The sequence below is a fragment of the Eumetopias jubatus genome, unplaced genomic scaffold (genome assembly GCF_037043125.1).
Source record: "Eumetopias jubatus isolate StellerSeaLion01/CBP00866 unplaced genomic scaffold, mEumJub1_p1.0 scaffold_11, whole genome shotgun sequence".
Taxonomy (NCBI): Eukaryota; Metazoa; Chordata; class Mammalia; order Carnivora; family Otariidae; genus Eumetopias; species Eumetopias jubatus.
Window position 1 is genome coordinate 14,212,501 of NW_028274817.1, and position 27,203 is coordinate 14,239,703.

The 27,203-nt window shown below is 41.7% G+C and overlaps 1 protein-coding gene across 1 annotated transcript in view; it reads right to left on the minus strand.

The window, feature by feature from the left end:
- ADGRG4 (adhesion G protein-coupled receptor G4) overlaps window positions 1-27,203 on the minus strand; it is a 118,527-nt gene that overhangs the window by 67,707 nt on the left and 23,617 nt on the right. Inside the window, 2 exon segments of the mRNA XM_028094135.2 lie at window positions 11,389-12,003; window positions 26,384-26,462. Coding sequence (XP_027949936.1) covers window positions 11,389-12,003; window positions 26,384-26,462 — 694 coding nt within the window.

A 27,203-nucleotide genomic window follows, 5' to 3' on the forward strand; every position in this document is an offset into this window, starting at 1 on the left:
TGTCAGGATTTGGGTTTCCATTTTTGTAAAAGGCTTTACCACAGCCAACTGGCTTAGCAAACCTGTTAAAGGGTCACTTATACCACACTTGAGGAGCATGGCATCCCAGAGCCTGAATCACTCTCCAAGAATACACTAATTCCCATTCTTTTACAAATGATTCATGATGGAGCTGCACTCACTTTTTAGGAAAACAATAAAATACTGAATACCACAAAAGTCCAAGTTATCCTCTTTGATACAATATTCAAAGAGCACTGTTACAGGAGTCCTAATGAGTGACGAGAAAGTCAGAACACAGAGGATGGGAGTTAGGTACGATATTTGTATCTAAAGATGGCTGAGCTGTAGATGTTAACTGTTATGAACACTTCCAATAAGCATCTCAAAAAGAAGCACAAAACTTAGGAAAGGAGGGGGGCCTAGCTGGCTCAGTCGGTGGAGTGTGGGATTCTTCATCTTGGGGTTGTGAGTGTGAGCCCCACATTGGGTGTAGAAATTGCTTAAGAATAAAATCTTAGGGGGCACCTGGTTTAGGGGGCACAGTTGGTTTAGCATCCGACTCTTGGTTTCAGTTCAGGTCATGATGTCAGGGTCGTGAGATTCAGTCTCTCATTGGGCTCTGCACGCAGCAAGGAGTCTGCTTGAGATTCTCTCCCTCGCCCTCTCCCTCCCCCTCAGCCCCTCAGTCTCTCTCTGTAAAATAAATAAATAAATAAAATCTTTTTAAAGAATAAAAGAAAATCTTTAAAAAAAACTTAGAAAAGGAAAAACAAATGAGTTGAACAAAATTGCCAAGCAGGTAGCATTTTAAGTACCAGGTATCTCTTAGAAAATAATGCAACTTACATTGCCTCCCTTAAACCCGAATCCTGGATTTCTCTATTTCAGCAGATCTCCCATCGAACCAGATGAGAGTTTTTTTCCAGAGGGATTACTGTACCAAGTTTTTCCTCTAACATCTTTATTAACAAAGATTCGTCTTCCTTAATTAAAATCACAGAAACATAGAACTAAGTCTTGGAGATTGTATCCAATCCCTTCATTTAGAGACTAGGCCCAGAGAGGTACAGTGTTGACAGGATGAGATTTCCACAGATGAAACATGTAGAGAAGTAAGACAGTGTGTGCCAGTGTTTTAATCATCTAGTACCCATAAGGGCATGCCCTCAATTTACACAGAACCACCACAAACCTAGGAGAAAGAAGAGACTCTACCTAAAAAAAAAAAAACAAAAAAACAAAAAAAAACAAGGAAAGACAAACATAGATAATAAAAGCCAAGTTCTGCAAGTGCTGAAAAGCTCAAGAATAAGCAATCACCCAAAATAATGAGACAAACCCTAGAGGAGAGTATCACGGTGCTAAACCAAAATGTGAAGTTGCCCTTGCAAGCCTAGGCATAGAAACCCAATGGGGATCCCAAATTACAGCCATGCCCTGAAACAATATCTGCCTTGAAGAATCATTCATATCCCAAATAAAGTTGATCAAATCAAGTATCAGTAACTTTTTAACCAAGATTTATAGGAATTAAAGATTCTTTCAAACCCCAAGTCTGGCAATTAATTACGATGGGTTAGGAAACAGGTTCAATTGGTACAGAAAAAGCATTTGACAAAATCCCATGTACATTCATGGTAAAATCCCTTGGCAAGTTAGGAACAGAGGGTATTTATGTCAATTTGATAAAGAACATTACCAAGAAACCTACATTTAAAATCAACCAGGGGTGCCTGGGTGGCTCAGTCAGTTAAGCATCCAACTCTTGATTTCAGCTCAGGTCGCAAACTCTGGGTCTTGAGATCTAGCCCTGCCTCAGCCTCTGCACTCAGCGGGGAGTCTGCTTGAGATTCTCTCTCTCCCTCTCCCTCTGCCCCCCCCCACTCCTGCACATGCTCTCTCTCTCTCTCTCTCAAATAAATAAATAAATCTTTAAAAAAAAAAAAACATAAAATATGGCACCTGGGTGGCTCAGTTGGTTAAGCGTCTGTCTGCCTTCGGCTCAGGTCATGATCCCAGGGTCCTGGGATCGAGCCCCGCATCGGGCTCCCTGCTCCGCGGAAAGCCTGCTTCTCCCTCTCCCACTCCCCCTGCTTGTGTTCCCTCTCTTGCCGTATCTCTCTCTGTCAAATAAATAAATAAAATATTTAAAAAAATAAAAAAACATAAAATCAACCATAATGGTGAAAGACTGAATGTCTTTCCTCCAAGACTGGAAGCAAGGCAAGAATGTGCACTCTCACCACTTTTAGTCAACATAGTACTGGAAGCCAGAGGCATTCCAGTAAGGAAAGAAAAAGAGATAAAAGACCTTGCAGTGGTGCTGGGCTGGCTCAGTCAGTAGAGCATGCAACTCTTGATCTCAGGATTGTGAGTTTGGGCCCCATATCGGGGGTAGAGTTTACTTAATAAAAAAAACTTTTTTAAGCATTGCAGATTACATGATTGTCCATGTAGAAAATTCCAAGTAATCTAAAAAAAAACCAAAAAACAAAAAAACCCAACTTCCTGAAACTTAGAAGTGAGTTCAGTGGGAAGCCTGGGTGGCTCAGTCAGTTAAGCTCTGCCTTCGGCTCGGGTCATGATCCCAGGGTCCTGGGATCGAGTCCCACATTGGGCTCCTTGCTCAGCAGGGAACCTGCTTCTCCCTCTGCCTGCCGCTCCTCCTGCTTGTGCTCACTCTGACAAATAAATAAATAAAACCTTTTAAAATAAAAAAAAAAGAAGTGAATTCAGCAAGGTTGGAAGGTACAAAATTAGCACTAAGCAAAGAGTTCTTCGACTTGACACCAAAAGAAAAACTGATAAATTGGACTTCACCAAAACTCAAAGGTTTTGCTCCATGAAAGCCAATGTGAGAAGAATTTTTAAAAGCAATCTATAGGCTAGGAGAAAATATTTGCAAAACATATATCCAACTAAGGACTAGAATATATATAAACCTCTCAAGACTCAACAGTAAAGGAGTGCCTGGGTGGCTCAGTCGTTAAGTGTCTGTCTTTGGCTCAGGTCATGGTCCCAGGGTCCTGGGATCGAGTCCTGCATCGGGCTCCCTGCTCCATGGGGAAGCCTGCTTCTCCCTCTCCCTCTCCCCCTGCTTGTGTTCCCTCTCTCGCTGTCTCTCTCTCTGTCAAATAAATAAATAAAATCTTCTTAAAAAATAGGCAAAAGACATGAATGGTTTACTGAGGAGGATGTACAAATGGCAAATAATCATAGAAAAGGATGTTCAATGTCATTAGGCATCAGGGAAATGCAAATGAAAACCATAATGACATCAAAAACTAATGATGTATTGTATGGTGACTAACATAACATAATAAAATAAAACAAAGATACAAATGTAGGGATCCGAAGGGGTACGTGCACCCCGATGTTTATAGCAGCAATGTCCACAATAGCCAAACTGTGGAAAGAGCCCAGATGTCCATCGACAGATGAATGGATAAAGAAGATGTGGTATATATACACAATGGAATATTATGTAGCCATCACAAAGAATGAGAGCTTGCTATTTGCAACGATGTGGATGGAACCGGAGGGTGTTATGCTGAGTGAAATAAGTCAATCAAAGAAAGACATGTATCATATGACCTCACTGATATGAGGAGTTCTTAATCTCAGGAAACAAACTGAGTGTTACTGGAGTGGTGGGGGGTGGGAGGGATGGGGTGGCTGGGTGATGGACATTGGGGAGGGTATGTGCTATGGTGAGCGCTGTGAATTGTGCAAGACTGTTGAATCACAGACCTGTACCTCTGAAACAAATAATGCAATATATGTTAAGAAAAAAAAAGAAGAAGAAGATAGCAGGAGGGGAAGAATGAAGGGGAGTAAGTCGGAGGGGGAGACGAACCATGAGAGATGATGGACTCTGAAAAACAAACTGAAGTTTCTAGAGGGGAGGGGTGTGGGGGATGGGTTAGCCTGGTGATGGGTATTAAAGAGGGCATGTTCTGCGTGGAGCACTGGGTGTTATGCACAAACAATGAATCATGGAACACTACATCAAAAACTAATGATGTAATGTATGGTGATTAACATAACAATGAAAAATTTAAGGAAAAAATTTAAAAAATAAAATAATTTTTAAAAAAGAAAGAAAACCATAATGAAACTGCACTACAGGGGCACCTGGGTGGCTCAGTCATTAAGCGTCTGCCTTCAGCTCAGGTCATGATCCCAGGGTCCTGGGATCGAGCCCCGCATCGGGCTCCCTGCTCAGCGGGAAGCCTGCTTCTCCCTCTCCCACTCCCCCCTGCTTGTGTTCCCTCTCTCACTATGTCTCTCTGTCAAATAAATGAAATCTTCAAAAAAAAAAAGAAAACTGCACTACACACTTACCGGAATGGCTAAAATAAAAAATAGTGGCAACACCAAATGCTGGCAAGGATGGAGAGAAACTGGATCACTCATGCATTGCTGGTGGAAATACAAGAAGGTACAGCCACTCTGGAAAACAGCCTGACAGTTTCATATGAAACTAAATGGGCAACTACCATACAGCTCAGCAATGGCACTCCTGGGCATTTATCCCAAAGAAATGAAAATTTACGTTTACACAAAAACCTGTACACAGAGATTCATGACAGGGTGTGTTTTTTTAGGGGGAGGGAGTGGCTATAGCCAAAACTTAGAATCAGTCCGAATGTCCTTTATCAGGTGAATGTCTAAACAAACTGTGGTACATCCATACCATGGAACCTTACTCAGAAATGGAAACGGACAAACTATGGATACATACAACCTAGACACATCTCAAGGGAATGATACTGAGTGGAAAAAAAAAAAAGTCAATGCCAAAAGGTTACATACCATCTGATTCCATTTATTAACATTTTTGAAATGACACACTCCTAGAAATGGCAGACGGATTAGTGGTTGTCAAGGGTTAGCGATGTGGGGAGCAGTGCGACGTGGTGAGAAAGGAGAGGACGGAGGTGGGTGTGTTTATGAAGGGCGACGCGGGGGGGTCCCTGAGGTATTGAAAGCGTTCACTACCTTGACTTTGGTGGTAGATGCACAAATCGACACAAGCGATAGAATTATATAGAACTTAATACACACACACACACACACACACACACACACACAAAGGAGTCCAAGTAGAACTAGGGAAATCTGAATAAGATTGGTGAATTGTATCAACATCAATATTCTGGTCATTATACTACAGCTTTGTGAAATGTTAGTCTTGGGGGAAGCTGGGCAAATTGTACAAGGGCTCTCCAGCCACATGTGAATCTACAATTCTCTCAATTAAAAAAAGGCAAATGCAAAAGCCCACATCATGCAGGTAACTGAGTGATAACCGAATGTCCATCCCTACTGGAGGGACCACAGAAACCATGGAGGCCAGCCTCCATCTTTGAAGGGCTTGCAAACATGTTTTGCCACATTCATTCTGTTCCCATTTGTGAACAAGTGATCATTTGCACAAATGATTTGCATGAGCTTTGCTATCTCTGTATTTTAAAGTGGGGATAATCCATGCTAATTCACAGGGGCCTGTGGGCTTAATTGCCATTTGCTCCTTCACTCTAGACAAAATTGTATTATTGTAATCATTGGGAGCTGGAGAACAGAGGTATAGAGTTGCTGAATATTTATGAGGCATTTTGTTGCTGATGTACCTGCCAAGAGAATATTAAGTAGAACATTTGCTAAGGTACCAAATTCTGCCTGTGATTTGGGTATATCACCTCATATTAAATCTTTGTGTTTTTCTAGCCTACCTATTGCATCTGTTTTTTTTCTTTCAATCACGACCTTTGGAAATATAATTCAGGGTGTGTTTATTAGATTTGTGAGAGATAATAGTGGCCAGAAACCGCCATAGACAGATCTGCCTGTGGGGTAGAAAAAATATGAAATGACTATCTTCAAGATGATGAGAAATATATATATATATTTTTTCAAAATGGTGTCTGTATTCAGTTTCCAAGCAAGGACATGAAAAATGAATTCTGAGATAGGGAGAGAGACTGACTAGAGCTTCCATCTCTGAATCTATAGGAGAATGTCACCCTGTGCAGGGGAATACAAATAAGGAGGTTCAAGCAAACTACAAACAGTTCCTGCTTATCTTTCGTGATAAAAAACGAGGGTAGCACAGAGAATTGATATACAAGGGCCAAACCAAATTGCCTTTTAGCTAGTAGAGCCCATCTCTGCATATTCAAAGAATGGTTAGTTCATAAAGTAATTCAAAGCAGCTGGAGCATGAGATCAATTAATACATCTTCGCAAACCAATAGCTCCGCAGATACAGGGACCCTGGGTTTTGATACAGTGCGGATCTGCCAGGATGGACTCAGTTCATATTATTTCGTTCTTTCCAAAGGGGATTTCTCAAATGCATATCTAGGAATCATTTCATCTGCGTATCTTTAGGAAGATTCTTCGTCTTCATACATCCACAAGTCCGAACAAATCCTTTGTTGGATCATGTGTCTGAGCTAAGATTAGGCAATTATGCTCAACATACCTAGAGAGGAATTTTAGCTTGTGATCCATCCCTAATGGTCACTTCAAGAAATCCCTTTCACCATCCATTCCTTTTCAAAATACTGTAGACTTTTGTCACAGCTAAAACCTGGAAACAACTTAAATGTCCTTCAAAGGGAGCTCACTGAATAAATTATAGGAGATCCCTACTCTGTCATACTAATCAGCATCCCCCCCCAAATAATCAGGCAGCTCTATATTCTATATTTTCTGATATGGGAATGCCTCCAAAATATATTATTAAATGGATATATGACGACTATGCGCATAATGATGATCCCAACTTTGAAAAAGAAAAACAAAGACATATTCATGTAAACCCAAGTTTTCTACTGTTCCTGAAATGATACATAAGAAATTATTAACAATCGTCACTTTTAGGGAGAGGAGCTAAGGGTAAGAGATTGACGAGAAAGGAGACTTTTACTTTTAATTTCTATCTTCATGCATTGTTTGAATTTTTACCAGCATATCTATTACTTTTACTTTCAAAAATAAATCCATTTTAATGAATAAAGTAATAACTAGTAAAAAATGGTAAATCAATTTAAATTGTAAAAGCTTATATTCTTTTCCCTTGAAATGCTACTTACTAATGTGTCCTATTAAATTGCAAACCCACATATACCAAGATGTATGTACAAGGAAATTTGTTACAGTGTTATTTATAACTGTAAAAAATTGGAAGCAACTTAAATGCCCATCAGTGGTGAGTTAAAAAAATCATAGCGCATCTATACAATGGGTATATGCAGCCCTAACCATGCAGGAGGTTGATCTAAATGTACTGATGTGTCCATGATAATTTAAGTTAAAATACATCAAACTGTAAAACATTATGTATGTATGCATATATTATTTTTGGTTTTTTAAGACTATACACACACATGAACGCATCATAAAGCCATTAAAAAAAACTAAAAGAATGGACACCTCCGTGGAAAAGATGTAGGATAGGTTTTACTTCATATTTCATGTACTTTGTATTGTTTGAGTTTATTTTATAATAAACTCCATATAATAAACAACCATAATGAATTGCACTTGTGATTTTTTTTAAGATTTTGTTTTCTGGGGGCACCTGGGTGGCTCAGTCGGTTAAGTATCTGACTTCAGTTCAGGTCATGATCGCGGGCGGGGTCCTGGGATTGAGACCCCTCATTGGGTTCCCCACACAGTGGGGGGGGGTCTTCTTGTCTTGTTCCCTCTGCCCCTTCACCCACTCATGAGCGCTCGCTCTCTCTTCCTCCCTCTCCCTCTCTCTCTCAAGTAAATATTTTTTTAAAAATTTTATTTTTTTTCTTTTTAGTAGGCTCCATGCCCAACGTGAGGATTGAACTCACAACCCTGAGATAAAGAGCCCCATGCTCTACCGACTGAGCCAGCCAGATGCCCCCTGCATTTGTAATTTGTAAAAATAAAGAAAAGATGCTTAAAAACAACTCCAAAACTAAATTACAAATGACTGACAACTTTGCTGTTGTTATTATTTATCACTGTGCTGTTTAAATATTCCTGAGACATCTCCAACTATAGTGAATACTTGTTCATTAAATCCAGATAGGGTTCATGGTTTTCAGCAAATGTTCCCCAAAAGCCTTATTCTCATGAATATATAAATATATACATATATAATTTATGGGTAAATAGATTCATTGAGATTTGTAACCTAGCAATGTGCTCATTAAAATTTATTTCTTAAAGGTCATAATCCTTCTATGGACCATAAATACCAATTTATTAGGCAAAAGCTGAAGCTAGACATGTTGTAATCACTCCTATTTATTCATGTAATTGCCCCCTTTCCCCCAGATGCCACACAGCCAGGACGGACATAGAAGAAATTCTATGGTGTTACAGCTCCTTCAGTGGTGAGCAGGCAGTGACTGTAGCTGGGGGGTGGCCTAATTTCCCCAGGTGGGTTATTAGCACCAGCAAATCCCTTCAAAGGAAGCTTCCAAAACAGTGGTCATAATCTTTTCGGGGCCATAGACTCCCTAGAGGTAGTCCTGCAGGGTGTGGGGGTGAAAAGAACATGAGCTTTGCAACTGGACAAATCTTTGCTCAAATCCCAGCTCCACTGCTTATTTAATAGGTGACATTAAGCAATTTTACTTAACCTCTTTGAGCTTCTCTTCCCTCATCTATGAAATGCCTGGCATGCGGCAAGAACTTTGTAAAAAGCAGCAATTATCATGTTATTTTTTAATAGGATGGAAACTACAGACTCTGTCCTCAGAGGAAAGAATCCATCTTGTATTTTTAGTATGTTGCATGCGATTTCAAGGGCTCTGCCCACCCATCAAGGCCATTCTGGACATCCGGTTAGAAACCCCTGGTCTAAGGTTTAGAAAGAACATCTGAAGACACCTGAATAGTAAAAATAATGTTTTCCACTCCTTTTTTTGGTTGTCATTTTAGGTTGTGCTTTCTTTTCCTTTTTGTTGTGCTGGATTATTTGTGTATTATGCCTACTGGAACTCAGGCAGACCAAGAGGATAGACTGTACATTAAAGAGGGTACAAAAGAGCAGAGTAAATGAGGGTTGTCTCACACTTGAACAACATCAGTTAGATTTAGCGATTTGCCAGCAAAGTGGTAGGAAAGGCCACGGCAATTCACTGGCCGGATTAGGTTTTCAAAGACCACTGCTAAGCATATGGATTCAATAGAGCCATACTTCCGGTTCTTTAGATCAAAGATAAAGTTACTTTAAACTACTTTGGCTGAGCTGTTCAGGCTTAACCTACTAGTCCCTAGCTCCGTTTTGTAATCAGAGCCAGCTAGCACTATTCTCTTTTATTTTCAAGGCTTCAGAAAAGAGGAAAACCAAATGCCTCCAGGTAGTCGCTCAAAGGAATAGCTTTCCCGTTCCTTTGCATTAGTCTGATCTCAAAGAAACACAGAAACCCCCTGGAATGTGCCTCTGCCATTAATTCAAACCGCACTCGGACTGCTGGTGAAAATACATCTCTGTAGTCTGTGAGAACCTATTAGGCGTGGATCTAGCCCCCATTCCCTCAATACTCCCCCCAAAAATCCCTAAGAATTGTAAATAAAACCTAAGAATGAGTAAACATTTCAGGAAATGGGGAAAAAATCCCATCTTAATGCTGTTATCACTGACTTTACCCACGCTCAGGACACTGAGGGTGGAAAAGGTTGGATCTGAGGGAACAGGGTTGTACAGAGAAAACCAATCCTATATTTTCTCATCAAAATGGGAAAGGAGGAGAAAAATACACGTGTCATTCCAAAGAGCCAGTTTTCTTACAAGAACTCCATCCCAAACAGTTCCTAACATCATCATTGCTCATGAAAGAAAAATGAATTGGTTTATAAATCCCATTACTTGCTAAAAGGAACCAGGACTCTTTGGTAAAATGGCTGATTCTTGCGCTGAGCAGAGAAAGTACAAGATGAGCCTATAACACCTTGTGCTAAAAGTAAGGAAGTACTCAAAAAATGATGGGAACATGTCAAAAGGACACAAGAGCCAGATGGAAGGCCTCCCACTGGCCCAAACTGGGCCAAGTTGAACATCAAAATAAATGATAGCAACAGATTGTAACCCATTGAATAAGGTAAGAATCCATGAGTTCATGCTGGTATAAACACATAAACAACTGAAGGAATATCTAAGTAAATGTGGAAGAAGAAAACACTCTTCACTGCACTAGAACACTAACTAAAAAATGTTGAAAAATGATGGAGTTTTAAAAATCAACATTTTGTGACTATTGTATAAGCCATTGAGTCAAGTATCATCGATAGATGTAAAACTACTGGGTGAAAGTTTGATAACAGGGATGCCTGGGTGGCTCAGTTGGTTGGGCATCTGCCTTCCTCTCAGATCACGATCCCAGATTCCTGGGACCGAGCCCCGCATCAGGCTCCTTGCTCAGCGGGGAGCTTGCTTCTCCCTCTGCTTGATGCTCCCCCTGCTTGGGCTCTCTCTCTCTCTGACAAATAAATAAATAAAATCTTTTTTTAAAAAGTTTGATAACAACAGGATATTTACATAGCCTCCAAATATCTCCCCAGAAGTTAGTTATTTTAAAAAAGATTTATTAATTTATTTGAGAGAGAGAGAGAGAGAGAGAAAGAGAGAGAGAGTGGGGGGGAGGGGCAGAGGGAGAGAATCCTCAAGCAGACTCTCCACTGAGAGTGGAGCCCAATCCCACAACCCATGAGCTCATGACCTGAGCCAAAACCAAGAGTCAGATGCTTAACCGACTGAGCCACCCAGGTGTCCCTCCCCAGAAATTAGTTATTAATTACAGAGGGAAAAATAGTAACAGTGGAGAAATCTAGAAAAAATAGCTATAAAAGAAATCAGTAGGACAATTGGTTAAATTTGAATATTGATGATGAATTAGATACTCGTACTATATCAATGTACAGCAGTAAGAGAATGTCCTTATTTTAATGAAATACACCCTGAGATATTTAGGGGTAATGAGGCATATGTCCACAACTTACTCTTAAATGATTAAGAAACTGTGTGTGTGTGTGTGTGTGTGTGTGTGTGTGTGTGTGTGTGTGTGTGTGTGTGTAGGGAGGAGGAAAGAGGAAGAAAAAGGAAGAATAATAAAACCCGGGGAAAATGTAATAGTCAGTGAATCTGGGTAAAAAACATGTAGAAGTTCCTTGCCCTGTTGTAATTTTCTGCAAGTTTTAAGTGATATCAAAACAAAAGACAAAAAAAAAAAAGAAAATAGTCTTTGCTGTACGTTAAAAAGCAGATGACAAAACTGGCAACCTTGGGCCCTTCTAAGGAGGGCAGAGCCTTGGCCCAGAGTGGGTTATCCAGAGCAGCGAGCAGAAGACCACATCTGCACAACCCTTGCCAAGGAGGACAGTTCAGAAGTTACTCACAGCAGCGCAGTCTCATGTCAACAGCTGGGATGACCTTGTTGATGAGCCAAGCGTCTTCTTCCCAGCTAACAACATTTCCACCCACACACTTCAGAAACTCCTCATTTTCCAGGATGTGGTCCCAGAGTTGAAAGTAGTACAAGCTGCCGGTAAAGCCAGGCAGTGCGCTTCCTACCTGGCTGTCCCAGTTCATAAAAAAATGTCCTAGAATCAGAGTCCCATTAGGTGTCAGGTTTTGCGGTTGATCCATCATTACCAGTATCCTTTCTGTATTCAGGAAGAGCTCAAATCTGCCCTTCACACCATCCCATATCAAGCAGATTGTATGCCACTGAAAGGGAGTCAGGTGGTAATGGATCTAAAAGGTCTTGCCCAAGTTGTATAGTATTAGCTGCTGATGGTCTCCTCCAAGTCCAAGGTCTATGTCTTCTCTGCCCAGGAAGGTGTTATTAGTAATATAGGAGAAGGCCATCCAATCACTTAATTTGTCATCCGCGAACACCAGGTCAATGCATGCCGTGAATCGACTGAGTTCAGGAACCGTGTTGGTCAGGCTTACATGCGTGTCAACTCTTCCATAAAAATCCAGTCTTTTTCCTTTTAGTGAAAGTGCCTCTGCCCAAATTTGGGGAAGGGGAAAGAGAAAGCAAAGGAAATTTCGGTAACAAAAATTCAATGTTATCATCTTCTTTAGCCACATAGTCAATCCCAGATTACACAATGCTATTATGAGTCTATCCTGGTGCAAAAAAAAAAAAAAAAAAAAAAAAGCCCCAAATAGTGGATATACAAAATCATCTCTATTTGACATTGGCAAGTGACATTTTCTGGCAGAAGAGTTTCTTCCTAATTATATTTTGCCTGGGCTAATATGAAAAGTCAGATTAGTGTTCCCAGAGCACACACCAGCTGGACAGTTTGGGGAGGCAGTTAGAAGAATGTAGCTAGTTGGCAGGGAGGAGGCCAAGGAAAAGGCAGCTTGGACTTAAAAACCTGCTGCACATAATCTTCACTCGTGTAATCAAAACATAGCTATTTCCATCTACCTAACTGCCTTATTATATTCATGGTGCAACAGCAATTTACTTCTCCAATGCCTTTTCCTGAGCCAAATTACCTGATTTATTCGGTCTCTGGAGACTGCTTCTCACTGAAGGCACCAATGGGGGCCTGGAGGGTGACCTGTTGGACAATACTGAAGCTGCAAGGCTGTTTGTACCCAGGAACGGGAGAAATGGTACTGCCCTGAGTGCACCCTGATTCCTTCCTTCCATCTCTTCACCAAGGGGGCTGCAAATCTTTAAGAGGTTCCAGGTGGTGAGCGCCTGCATGGTTGAGAGTCTGACTCTTGATTTTGGCTCAGGTCATGCTCTCAGGGTCCTGGGATTGAGCCCCACGTCAGGCTCCCCACTCAGCAGGGCATCTGCTGGTCTCCCTCTCCCTTTGCCCCTCCCCTTGCTCTCTCTCTCTTTCTCTGAAATAAACAAATAAATCTTTTTTTTTTTAAAAAAGGTTTCAGGTGGCCATGGACCCAGTTACCACTGGCTCTGGAGTGAAAGGGCCTGAGTTGGAATCTCAGTTCTGACATGCATCAGCTGTGTAACTTTGAGCATATACCTTAACGTCCCGATGCCTTAACGTGTGCTTCAGTAAAATGGGGATTCAGGGCCACAGTATGCACACACAACTCAGGGAGCCACCATTTGCATTATAATCCATGCCCCATAATAGCCCTATCTACTGACCATACAAAACTGTTTGAAAATTAAGTGAGATGATGCATGCAAAGCGCTCTCCAATGTTACTGAAGAACATGTCCCTCCCACCACACCTGGGTGGCTGAGTTGGTTAAGCATCTGCCTCAGGCTCAGGTGGTGATCCCAGAGTCCCAGGATCTAGACCCGCATGGGGCTCCCTGCTCAGTGGGGAGTCGGCTTCCCCCTCTGCCCCTCACCCTGCTCATGCTCGCTCTCTCTCTCAGATAAATAAATGAAGTCTTTCTTTAATAAAGATTTTATTTATTTATTTATTTATTTATTTATTTATTTGACAGAGAGACACAGCGAGAGAGGGAACACAAGCAGGGGGAGCAGCAGAGGGAAAGGGAGAAGCAGGCTTCCCGCAGAGCAGGGAACCCGATGTGGGGCTCGATCCCAGGACTCCAAGGATCATGACCTGAGCCGAAGACAGACGCTTAACCACTAAGCCACCCAGCCGCCCCTAAATAAATGAAGTCTTAAAAAAATAAAAAGAACATGTCCATCGGTACAGTCATTTGGTGGGCAACTTGGCAATATCTATGAAAATTTTAATTGAGTATGCCTTTGTTTCATAGGAAGCTATTTGTGAATCATGATACTATCACCAGGACAAACCTCACACGCCAGGCCCGCAGGCGATTATCTGAGACCTGCCCAGCATCAACCTAATTCCAGTCCCAGCACAGCCCAAGACAAACCAAATCTAGAGCTTTATGGCAGAACGGAATTCCAGCCTCTCTCTAACTTAGGGGTGTGACATTGGGATTAGCGCTTTAAAACTGACCCCCAGACAGCAACTACAGAGGCTGATGGGAAGTGACCACATCCCTGCTTCTCAGAGATGACCCCAGATGCGAGCTTCTAGATATTCTCTAGCCCTACAATTTGTCTCCCTCCATTCCTGCACTGAATATCTTTCAAAGGCAAACAAGTACATGCCTGCCCACACACATACGCATGCGTATGCATGCAAACCACCCCCCCACCCCCCTGCGCCGTGTGCCGGAGCCCCTACCATCCACCTGCCAGGGAGCTATTTCTGAACTGTCCATGGTGGATGAGCAAATGTTTATTTCTGTCCCTGGCTTATGTGATTATATTATCTTATCATCTTTCATGTGGCTAATAAATCAAAAGGAACCCCACAAGGTGATAATCATGAAGAAACCCAATATCGATTATGGTTGGCCAACTGCATTTCTTCTCAGCCCTCCAATATGACGTCAAATACAACATTTAAGAACGAGTTTTATGGTGAGCAAAATCTCCAGGGCTTATTTGTCCCTTAAAAGAGAATGTACCATAATCCCGGATTGTCTACAGGACTTCTCCTCTCTGCAATACACTAATATAAAGCCAGTTGCCAAAGGACACAAACAAGCAACTTACTAAATCAGAAATACAAAAAGATGGTCTCTTCCTATTTTTAAAACACAAGTTACAATGAGATACCATTTTTATGTTTTGAAATGATAACATTTTAGACTGAGAATACCCAGCATTGACGAGCTTATGAGGAAACAAGTCATTTTAATACACCGTTTGTGGGAGTGCCAATTAGTACAGACTTTTTTTTTTAAGTTTATTTATTTACTTCTTGTTTTTTATTTTTTAACGTTTTTTAAATTTTTTAAAAAGATTTTTATTTATTTATTTGACAGAGAGAGACACAGCGAGAGAGGGAACACAAGCAGGGGGAGTGGGGGAGGGAGAAGCAGGCTTCCCGCTGAGCAGGGAGCCTGATGTGGGGCTCGATCCCAGGACCCTGGGACCATGACCTGAGCCGAAGGCAGAGGTTTAATGACTGAGCCACCCAGGCGCCCCAAGTGTAGATATAGTATTATCCTACTTTTTAAAATAAGAGAAAAATATGTGCATTAGCATAGCATAGAAAAAATCTGGAAGAACACACATCAAGCAGTTAAGAATGAGTATCCTTAGGGACGCCTGGGTGGCTCAGTCAGTTAAGTGTCTGCCTTAGGCGCAGGTCATGATCGAGTCCTGGGATCGAGTCCTGTGTTAGACTCCTTGCTCGGCAGGGAGCCTGCTTCTCCCTCGGCCTGCCCCTCCCCCTGCTTGTGCTCTCTCTCTCTGACAAATAAATAAATAAAATCTTGAAAAAAAAAAGAATGAGTAACTTTAGGTGTGAGATTTAGGGGGACTTTTGCTTTCTATGTTATTTATTTCAGTAATATTTGTACTTTTTATACAATCGTGTTAAATTTAAAATCAGAAAAATAAAGATGGATGGATGGATGGATGGATGGATAGAACCACTTGGGCCATACTTGAGATTCTGTGGGCAGAGCTAAGTTCTACTTAGATATGAGCAGAAGAGTAGTGTAGTAGAATCCAAAAACCCCACATTTGAGCCCCAATTCTGCCCCTTCTTAGCTGCATCAACATGGACAATTAATGCACGAGAAAGCTTTTAGGACAACGGCACTTAGTGAGCACTATATAAGTGTGCACTAAACCCAGGTCACTTCTCTGGATCTCCTTCCTCCATGGTTAAGATAGGAATGCCAGTTAGCCTCCTGGCGGGGCCATGATGAAAAATGATCAGTACTATAACAGCCATTTATGTTATGTATGTGAAACATTTATAAACTATGAAGCCCCGGGTAAATGTCAGCCGCCATGTTTGCCACCGTCATGATTAGAAGTCTCTGTCTTCTCCCACAACCTCTTCTGTACCCTTACACAGCCAAGCACATCTGCACGAAACCCTGCCTTAGCTCCCCCCATCCTGCCCCTACCCCTGGGCCCCCAGCAAGGGTTCATAGGGAGCCAGGCTGCAACGAGGCAGGGCAAAGGCTCTGCCCTTCTGTTTGGCCAGGCAAGCAGCGTTCTCTGCTGGGCCTCTCCGGGACCTGCTTCAAAGGCCACTTGTGTCTTTGCATATGATTTAACTCTCCATTGCAGATGTCTGCTTGGACTCTGCCATCTGTTCCCTGGCAATTTTCAAGTCCAAATTGCATGATTGCTCCCCTGAAGCGTGTTCTCTCTTGATTTGGCTCCTCTGTGTCTCCTTGCCTCTACTCTGTTTCCTTTTATTTTAAATTACATTTATTGTTGTTCACACTTTAAAAAAAAGGTGTTTCTTCCATTATAAAAGTGATACTGTACATGCTTTTTTTAAAAGAAAAAAATGGAAAGTATTAGAAAAGTAAAAAGATGAGAACAAAGTCAGCCAGAGTCCTACCACCCAGAGACCACATCTTGGTAAATTTCCTTTGGCCTTTCTTTTCTTCCGGGCACAGGCTTCATTTGTTTCTACATGGCTGAGATCATATTGTATGGAAAGTTTTGTACCCTGCTTTTCTCACTTAACGTGATAACGTAAGTGTTTTCCATGCTAAGAAAACCTTATCACAAGCCTCATTCAAATGGCTATGTTACAGGGGCACCTGGGTGGCTCAGTCGTTAAGCGTCTGCCTTCGGCTCCGGTCATGATCCCAGGGTCCTGGGATCGAGCCCCGCATCGAGCCCCGCATCGAGCCCCGCATCGAGCCCCGCATCGAGCCCCGCATCGAGCCCCGCATCGAGCCCCGCATCGGGCTCCCTGCTCCGCAGGAAGTCTACTTCTCCCTCTCCCACTCCCCCTGCTTCTGTTCCCCCTCTCGCTGTGCCTATCTCTGTCAAATAAATAAGTAAAATCTTTAAAAAAAAAAAAATGGCTGTTACAGCCCTTGGAATGCCAGGCACCATTTTATTTGTACTGACAAATTTCACATAACACAAAATCCACCATTTTGCTCGTTTTAAGGTGTACAATTCAGTGGCCTTTTGTACATTCATGATGGTGTATGACCATCACATTATCTAGTTCTAGAACATTTTCATCATCCCAAAAGGAAACCCCATATCCATTAAGCAGTCATGGCCCTTTCCCTGCTCCCTCCCACTGGCAACCACTAATCTCCTTTCTGTCTGTATGGATTTGACTATCCTAGACATTTCATATAAATAGAAACATACAAGTGACCGTTTTTTTCTAGTTTCTTTCACTTTGCATAATGTTTCCAAATTCATCCATGTTTCAGCACGCATCAGTACATCATTAATTTTTTTTTAAGATTTTATTTATTTATTTGACAGAGAAAGACACAGTGAGAGAGGGAACACAAGCAGGGGGAGTGGGAGAGGGAGGAGCAGGCCCCCGCTGAGCAGGGAGCCTGATGTGGGGCTCCATCCCAGGACCCTGAGATCATGACCTGAGCCAAAAGCAGACACTTAACGACTGAGCCACCCAGGCGCCCCATCATTATTTTTTAAGATCTTCTTTTTAAGTCATCTCTATACACAACGTAAGCCTCAACTCTGAGATCAAGAGTCGCACGCTCTACCAACTGAGCCAGCCAGACACCCCAGTACATCATTATTTTTAATGGCTGAACGGTATTCCATTGTAAGGATATACTACATTCTGTTTACTGATTCATCTGTTAATGGACATTTGGGGTTTTTTCTACCTTTTAGCTATTATGAACAGTGCTGCTGTGGACACTCATGCCATTTGTTTAGTTTGAACATGCTTTCACTTCTTTGGGGTATATATCTAGGATGGGTCATTTAGTAATTTTATGTTTAACTTACTGAGTAATAACCACTGTTTTCCACAGCAGCCATTCAACAGTCCCACCAGCAGTTCATAAGGGTTCTAATTTCTCTACCTCTTCACCAACACTTGTTGTTTTCCATTTTTTAATTAGTATTATAACCACTGTAGAGGGTGCAGAGTGGTATCTCATCATGGTTTTGATTTGCATTTCCCTAATGACTAATGACATTGAACATCTGTTCATGTGCATGTTGGCCATCTGCATATCTTCTTTGGAAAAATGTCTATTTTTTAAATTGTGCTGTTCGTGTTTTTGTTGTTGAGTTGTAAGCACTCTTTATATATTCTACATCTAGGACCTTTTGAGATATGTGACCTGAACATACTTTCTCCCATTTTCTAGGCTGTCTTTTCACTGTCTTGATGGTGTCCTCTGATGCACACATCCTTGATTTTGATGAAATCCAATTGATCTATATTTTTCTTTTGCTGCTCATTCTTCTGGTGTCAGTTCTGAGACTCTATTGCCAAATCCAAGCCCAAAGGTCATCCAAGTCCAAATCAGAGTACACGTCTGTGCTTTCTTCTGATTTCTATAGTTGTAGTTCTGATGTTTAGGAATTCCATCCATTTTGACTTAATTTTTGTATATGGTATGAAGAGGGAGTCCAAGTTCATTCTTTTTATGTGTTTACGTGTATATGCATATTTACATGTGTACATGGATATGTATTTACACGTCCAGTTGGGCCAGCACCATTTATTGAAGAGACTATTTTTCCCCATTGAATGTTCTTGGCACCCTTGTGGAAAATTAATTGACCATATGTATATGCATGGGTTTCTTCCTGGACTCTCAATTCTGTTCCATTAATCTATATCTATCCCTATGCCAATAACACAGTTTTGATTACCATAGCTTTGTAGTAAGTACTGAAATCTAGATGTGTGATTTCTCCAAATTTGTTCTTTTTCAAGATTGTTTTGCCTACTCAGGGTCCATTGCAATTCCATATGAATTGCACAATCAGCTTTTCCATGTCTGTAAAAAAAAAAAAAGCCATTGGAATGTGATATGGCTTGCACTGAATCTGTAAATCTCTTTGGGGGAATATTGACATTTTAATATTAAATATTGTTCTCTTTTATTAAATCTGTGAACATGGGATATTTTCCATTTACTTAGGTCTTTTATAATTTCTCTCAGCAATGTTTGTAATTTGAGTGTAGAAGTCTTTCAACTACTTGGTTAAATTTATTCCTAGGTACTTTACTCCTTTAGATGCTATGGTAAATAAAATTGTTTTCTTAACTTTATTTCAGATAGTTCATTGCCAGTGCATAGAAATACCACTAATTTTTGTGTTGATCTTGTATCTTGCAGCTTTGCCGAATGTATTTATTAACTTAAATATCTTTTTTGTGGATTCTTTAGGATGTTCTATATGTAAGATCATATCACCTACAAATAGAGATAGTATTACTTTTTCTTTCCAGTTTGGATGACTTATATATCTTTTTCTTGCCCAAGTGCTCTGGCTAGAACTTCCAGTGTGATGTTGAATACAAGTGGTGAACATGGGCTTTCTGGTCTTGTGCCTGATCTTAAGGGAAAGCTTTCAGTTTTTCACCAATAAATACGATGTTTACTGTGGGTTTTTCATAGATGCTCTTATCAGATTGAGGAAGTTCCCTTCATTTCTAGTGTGTCAAGTGTTTTTATCGTGAAAGGGTGTTGGATTTTGTCATACTCTTTTCCTGCATCAATTGAGATGATCATGTGGTTTTCCCCCCTTCAGTCTGTAAATGCTATGTAGTACATTAATTGATCGATTTTTATATGTTGAACCACGTTTGCATTCATTCGTGGGATAAATTCCACTCGGTCAGGGTATATAATCCTCTAAATATATTGCCGGATTTGGTCTGCTATACTATGTTAAGAATTTTTGCATCTAGGGTGCCTGGATGGCTCAGTGGTTAAGCCTCTGCCTTCGGCTCAGGTCATGATCTTGGAGTCCCGGGATCGAGCCCCGCATCAGGCTCCCTGCTCAGTGGGGAGCCCTGCTTCTCCTTCTCCTGCTTCCCCCTGCTTGTACTCTCTCTCTCTGTGTCAAATAAATAAAGAAAATCTTCTTTAAAAAAGAATTTTTGCATCTAACTGGGTGTTATATGCAACTGATGAATTACTGAACTCTACATCGGAAACTAATAATGTACTATATGTTGGCTAATTGAATTTAAATTAAAAAATAGTTGAAAAAAGAATTTTTGCATCTCGGGGAGCCTGGCTGGCTCAGTTGGTAGAGCATGCAACTCTAGATCTCAGGGTCGTGAGTTCAAGCCCCACACTGAGCATATAGCTTACTTGAAAAAAAAAGGGATTGGGGGGGCACCTGTCTGGTTCAGTCGGTGGAGCATGTGACTCTAGATCTCAGGGTTATGGGTTCAACTCCCACGTTGAATGTAGAGATTACTTAAAAATTTTAAAAAACCTTTTAAAAAAAGAATTGTGCATCTATATTCATAAGGGATATTGGTCTGCACATTTCTTTTCTTGTGATGTCTATGCCTGCCAGCTCCCATTTTTTAACTCTCTAGCAGAGTGATATAGCAAAACATTGTGCTTTGGGTCTATCTCTGGCAGAGCCTGGGGAAAAGGAAAATAAAACTCTTGCCACAGTGGTTACTCAATATGTAATTTTATTTTGCCTTTTGCGAAGCTCCCAAGCTGCTTTGCCTGGTGATGCCATGTTTACACAATTTTTAAGCAGAATGGAATTCATGGAGCATTAAACAGTATTGGTTTTTCCCAGAATGCTTCAACTTTTGTATTCTCTGCTATTTCAGGACAGTGGCTTAACCAGAGTCTTGGCCCCCTACTGCCAGTTTCCCGTGCCCAGCATAACGGTTGGCACATAGTGGGGCCTTTATAGCTATTTTCTGAATAAATGGTTTGCCCACTATTAGGGCACCAAGTTGGACTCTAATGGATGGCAGATAGAGGACTGTTCCTCGTGCGAAGATATCAGGCAATTGGGTGAAGCATTTGGCATAAAATGAGAAGTTCTTGTGCCCTGCCCAAGAACATCGAGGAAAAGTTCTGCGGAAATTTCCTTCTTCCTATCAGACCCCAAAAGTAGTAAATACATTCATTTTAAAAGTCAGTACGTAAGTCAACAAAACCTAAAGACAACTGACAGAATGGGAAAAGATACTTGCAAATGTCTTATCAGATAAAGGGCTAGTATCCAAAATCTATAAAGAACTTATCAAACTCAACACCCAAAGAACAAATAATCCAATCAAGAAATGGGCAGAAGACATGAACAGACATTTCTGCAAAGAAGACATCCAAATGGCCAACAGACACATGAAAAAGTGTTCAACATCACCCGGCATCAGGGAAATACAAATCAAGTACCTTAATGAGATACCACCTCACACCAGTCAGGATGGCTAAAATTAACAGGTCAGGAAATGAAAAATGTAGGCGAGGATGCAGAGAAAGGGGAACCCTCCTACACTGTTGGTGGGAATGCAAGCTGCTGCAATCACTCTGGAAAACAGTATGGAGGTTCCTCAAAAAGTTGAAAATAGAGCTACCCTATGACCCAACAATTGCACTACTGGGTATTTACCTCAAAGATACAAATGTAGTGATCCGAAGGGGTACATGCACCCCAATGTTTATAGCAGCAATGTCCACAATAGCCAAACTATGGAAAGAGCCAAGATGTCCATCAACAGATCAATGGATAAAGAAGATGTGGTATATATATATATAATGGAATATTATGCAGCCATCAAAAAAAATCTTGCCATTTGCAACAACATGGATGGAACTAGAGGGTATTATGCTAAGCAAAGTAAGTCAATCAGACAAAGATAAGTATCATATGATCTCACTGATATGAGGAATTTGAGAAACAGGACAGAGGATCATAAGGGAAGGGAGGAAAAAATGAAACAAGATGAAACCAGAGAGGGAGACAAGCCATAAGAGACTCTTAATCTCAGGAAACAAACTGAGTGTTGCTGGAGTGGTGGGGGGTGGGAGGGATGGGGTGGTTGGGTAATGGACATTGGGGAGGGTATGTGCTATGGTGAGCGCTGTGAATTGTGTAAGACTGATGAATAACTGACCTGTACCTCTGAAACAAATAATACATTATATGTTAAAAAAAAAAAAAGAAGATCGTAGAAAGGGAAAAATGAAGGGGGGGGAAATAGGAGGGGGAGACGAATCATGAGAGACTATGGACTCTGAGAAACAAACTAAGGATTTTAGACGGGAGGGGGTGGGGGGATTGGTTAGCCTGGTGATGGGTATTAAGGAGGGCATGTATTGCATGGAGCACTGGGTGTTATACACAAACAATGAATCATGGAACACTACATCAAAAACTAATGATGTAGGGGCGCTTGGGTGGCTCAATCGTTAAGCGTCTGCCTTTGGCTCAGGTCATGATATCAGGGTCCTAGGATCGAACCCCGCATCGGGCTCCCCACTCAGCGGGAAGCCTGCTTCTCCCTCTCCCACTACCCCTGCTCGTGTTCCCTCTCTCGCTTTGTCTCTCTCTGTCAAATAAATAAATAAAATATTTTAAAAAAAAGTAATGATGTAATGTATGGTGACTAACATAACATAATAAAATAAAATTAATAAAAACAGAATTACAAATTGTGAAAAGCCCTCTGAAGGAAATTAATAGGCTGATGACTTAGCTAACGGGAGGGACAGGGATGAGGCGAATGGGAATATCTATATTAGATAAGATAGTTAAGGAAGACCTCTTTGAGGGAAGAGTCCTTTTCACTTATTTCTAGGAGACTAAAAACAACTAGGGTTACAAAGATGTGAAATAAGAGTGACCCAGACATGGGTAATAGCATATGTAAAGGCCTTGAAGTAGGGCTGTGCTTGGTATGTTCAAGGAATAGGTAGGAAGCCAGTGTGTCTGGAGTGGCATGAGAGTGGAAGTGTGGTAGGAAATGAGGCCCAAGAAGCAGTGGGAGACCTGATCGTGCAGTGCTTTTTAGGTCTTATTAAAGAGTTTGGACTGCATTCTAATTATCATGGAAACATATTGGTAGCTTTTGAGTAGAAGAGTGACATGATCTGACTTGACACAGGAAAGGATTGCTCTTGCTGCCGTGTTGAGAATGACCTACAGCGGAGGAAGAGTGGAGGCAGGGAGACCAGTGAGGAGGCCACTTCAGTTTCATTCCTTATCTCCTGCTCCATTCTGCAACTATTCAGTTCCCGACCTATCCGTCATCCCTTCTTTCTGGCTCTGCTCTCAACCCTTAGACCTTATGACAGAGTTGGTTTCTTCTTCTTGACCCTTGGTATTCTTTTTTTTTTTTAAAGGTTTTATTTATTTATTTATTTGAGAGAGAGAGAATGAGAGATAGCACGAGAGGGAAGAGGGTCAGAGGGAGAAGCAGACTCCCTGCCGAGCAGGGAGCCCGATGCGGGACTCGATCCCGGGACTCCAGGATCATGACCTGAGCCGAAGGCAGTCGCCCAACCAACCGAGCCACCCAGGCGCCCAACCCTTGGTATTCTTCCAAGAACACGGTTTTGCTCCACACTCTGGCTCCAACCAGTTAGAGCATCTGAGTCACCCTCTGCCTGATCTAGTGTTGACCCTGGCCCTCTGTCCCACAATGACCCTCACAGTTGGGAAGCTGGTGACTTATCTGGAGCCTGAAGGAGACTGAACCTTAGTTACACCATTGTTTGAAGGACAGAACCTTCCCCGACCCACCCACCACCCCCCCGGGGGAAGAAAATGATGAGTTTCTCACCAATTGAAGAATAATTAGAACTAACTGTTTGATAACCTAGAAAAATCATTGTCTTGACCCATGGGTTTGAGACTTAGTCTGCAAAACCTTGTGAATGCTTTAAAGTGACCTCTTCAGGGTTCAGATCTGCACATCTATCATAATTTCCATTGACCAATGACATTCCTCTCAAACTCGTTCTAATTTTCCAGTACAACACACTCTTCTACTTTTTCTTTCATGACTAAAGACTTCTAGATCCCTCTGTTCCTAGATCCATCTATTTCATGCCCCATGACCCCTCAAAACAAAAAACCCACTTAGAGTCTGTGTCACATATACCACCACCATACAGGTGTTCAAAGTTATGTCATTTCAAACTGCAACGATTTATTAAATAAAACAAACCTATTAAATCAGCAAATATGTCCTGAATGCCTAACCTGCATGTTAAGCCTGTGCTAGACGTTTGGGATAAAGAAATGGAGAAAACAGTTCCTTGCCTTTGAGGAAACAGATGGGGGAAAGATAAACCAACATCTTAGCAGGTAGTCAAGGCCAGGTGAAGAGTTGCCACTGTGCCCCATAGGTCCCATTTCAAGCTTTATTATGAGAAACATGGTTTCCCATCAGGCCCTGCACACAGCAAGAAGGCAGTCAGTGTTTGTTGTTGATGGTGATGATGATTTGGTATTTTTCCAGAAGATTAGCTCTCAATCTGAGAACTATTCAAATTAAACCCCAGGTCTATTTCATCAGGGATTGTCACTCACTGGCATGTATGACCTATTAGCTAAAGACGGATGTGCTAAATGAACAATGTTATCAACTGAATTTACTTAATATGGACGAGATTGCAGTTTTTCAGGGCAACCTTTTCCTTAAGTCTCCAAATTATCAGCTACTTCAGTTGAACTGTCTTAATCATCTATTCACTGCAGAAGAGACACAAAGACAGAATCTATCTCCATTCCTGTCACAGAGCCTAGGTAAGATCTGGGCCACCCCTGTTTGTCCCTGTGAATCAGTGACCAGCTTTTGGCATACCTTGGTTTCCCCATCTCTATTCTATGATTGTTGCCAAATACATATAAAGGACAGAAAGATGATCTCATAATAAAATAAAGTAAAATACAAGAAAAGAAAAGAATAGTGACCACACAAAACAATTTAAAAAATTGTTGCATTTAAAATATATGTCTTAGAGGCGTGTGGATGGCACAGTAGGTTGAGCATCTGACTCGGTTTTGGCTCAGGTCCTGATCTCAGGGTTGTAGGATCAAGCCCTGCCGCCAGCTCCCTGCTCAGAGCAGAGTCTGCCTGAGACTCTCCTTCTCCCTCTGCCCCTCCCCATCTCACTCTCAAAATAAATAAATCTTTTTTAAAAAATAAGATATATATCTTTAAAAAAAGAAAGATGATGTCATCTTGTTCCAGGGAGCATTATTTTTTAAAGGTTTATTTTTTTTAAAGATTTTATGTATTTATTTGACGGAGAGAGACACAGAGAGAGAGGGAACACAAGCAGGGGGAGTGGGAGAGGGAGAAGCAGGCTTCCCGCCGAGCAGGGAGCCCGATGCGGGGCTCGATCCCAGGACCCTGGGATCATGACCCGAGCCGGAGGCAGACGCTTAACGACTGAGCCACCCAGGCACCCTATTTATTTATTTTGGAGAGAGAGAGTAGAGAAAGAGAGTGCGCACACACTTGAAAACGGGGAGGAGCAGAGGGAGAGGGACAAGCAGACTCCCCGCTGAGTGCAGAGCCCGATGTGGGGCTCGATCTCATGACCCTGAGATCATGACCTGAGCTGAAATCAAGAGTCTAAAGCTTGAGGTGCCTGGGTGGCTCAGTCCATTAAGTGTCTGCCTTCAGCTCAGGTCATGATCCCAGGATCCTGGGGCTAAGTCAGGCTCCTTGCTTAGCAGGGAATCTGCTCATCCCTCTCCCTCTGCCCCTTCCCCCACTCATGCTTGAACTCTCTCTCTCAAGTAAATAAATAAAATCATAACTAACTAAATAGATAAATAAATAAAACATTTGCATGAGAGAAAACAGCCCAAAAGGAATCTCAGTTTCTGTTGGGTGTGCATTAGCTACCAAATGGCATTTCAGAGTTGCCTTAAGAAATGTCAAGGACAGGGGCGCCTGGGTGGCTCAGTCGGTTAAGCATCTGCCTTCAGCTCAGGTCATGATCCCAGGGTCCTGGGATCGAGTCCCACATCGGGATCCCTGCTCCGCAGGGAGCCTGCTTCTCCCTCTCCCTCTGCCTGCTGCTCCCCCTGTTTGTGCTCTCTCTCTCTCTGTCTCTGACAAATAAATAAATAAAATCTTTAAAAAAAAATGTCAAGAACAGAGCCTGGCTGGCTCAGTCAGTAGAGGATGCAACTCTTGATCTCAGGGTTGTGAGTTCAAGCCCCACGTTGGGTGTGGAGCCTACTTAATTAGAAAGAAAGAAAGGAAGAAAGGAAGAAAGGAAGAAAGGAAGAAAGAAAGAAAGAAAGAAAGAAAGAAAGAAAGAAAGAAAGAAAGAAAGAAAGAAAGAAAGAAAGAAAGAAAGAAAGAAAGAAAGGAAGGAAGGAAGGAAGGAAGGAAGGAAGGAAGGAAGGAAGGAAGAAAGAAAGAAAGAAAGAAAGAAAGAAAGAAAGGTCAAAGACAGTAGTCCAAACAACTATCCCCTTGAGGCCAGTTTTCTATCAGTCTTACACAATCCTAAGTGAATGGATGGATTCGTTTACTGAAGTTTCAACCTGTCCTACAGCCATATTGATCACAAGGAAGCTGTTGAGAGGCAGTCCCACAACTTTTCAAATGGTTTATTTCTGTAACCTACTGTGTATGAGACATTGAAAGAAATCATAAGAATCCATTTTCTTACCTGAGAGAAAGATAAAACTCAACATGAGAATCAATCCATAAAGCCTCTGACATGTGATGTGTTCTTCCATTGTGTAAACCTGTGTTCAAAAAGTCAGAAATATACCCAGCTGAGATTCAGAACAAACAGTTTCTAAGTATATATGACCACACTTCTTCCCATCCAACGCCAGGCTTTTTCCTATTGCTTAAAGCCATGCCCACCAGCTGCAATATTGATGCTTGCCTCAGTTATGCAGCCTTGCTGAAACCTCATGGATTGATTTATGTGCCCATCCTTCCAACAAACTTCACCGAGTGCCTACATGTGCCCTACCCTGTGTCACACACACACACACACACACACACACATGGGGAGTACAGTGCTGGGAAGACAAGTTAGCCCAGAGGGGAAGACAAACATTGAATGCATAATTACAAAATGGAATGCATTCAAACTTAATGCACACAACTTCAACCCAACAACCTGCAAATATAATGATCCTAAACATTTTGAAGACAGCACCATGCAAGAAGAGTTTATTGGCAAAAGTAACTCATCAAATCATTTCTATTTTTAAAGCAGATCTGCTTAGAGAAACCTGATCATCTCCTTACATTTACCCAGATTTCTCCCTTAAAATGTGTAATTAGGGGGGGCGCCTGGGTAGCTCAGTGGTTAAGTATCTGCCTTTGGCTCAGGTCATGATCTCGGGGTCCGGGGATTGAGCCCCGGGTTGGGCTCCCTGCTCAGCGGGGAGCCTGCTTCCCCCTCTCCCTATGCCCCTCCTCCCTGCTTGTGCTCTCTCTCTCTCTCAAACAAATGAATAAAATTTTTAAAA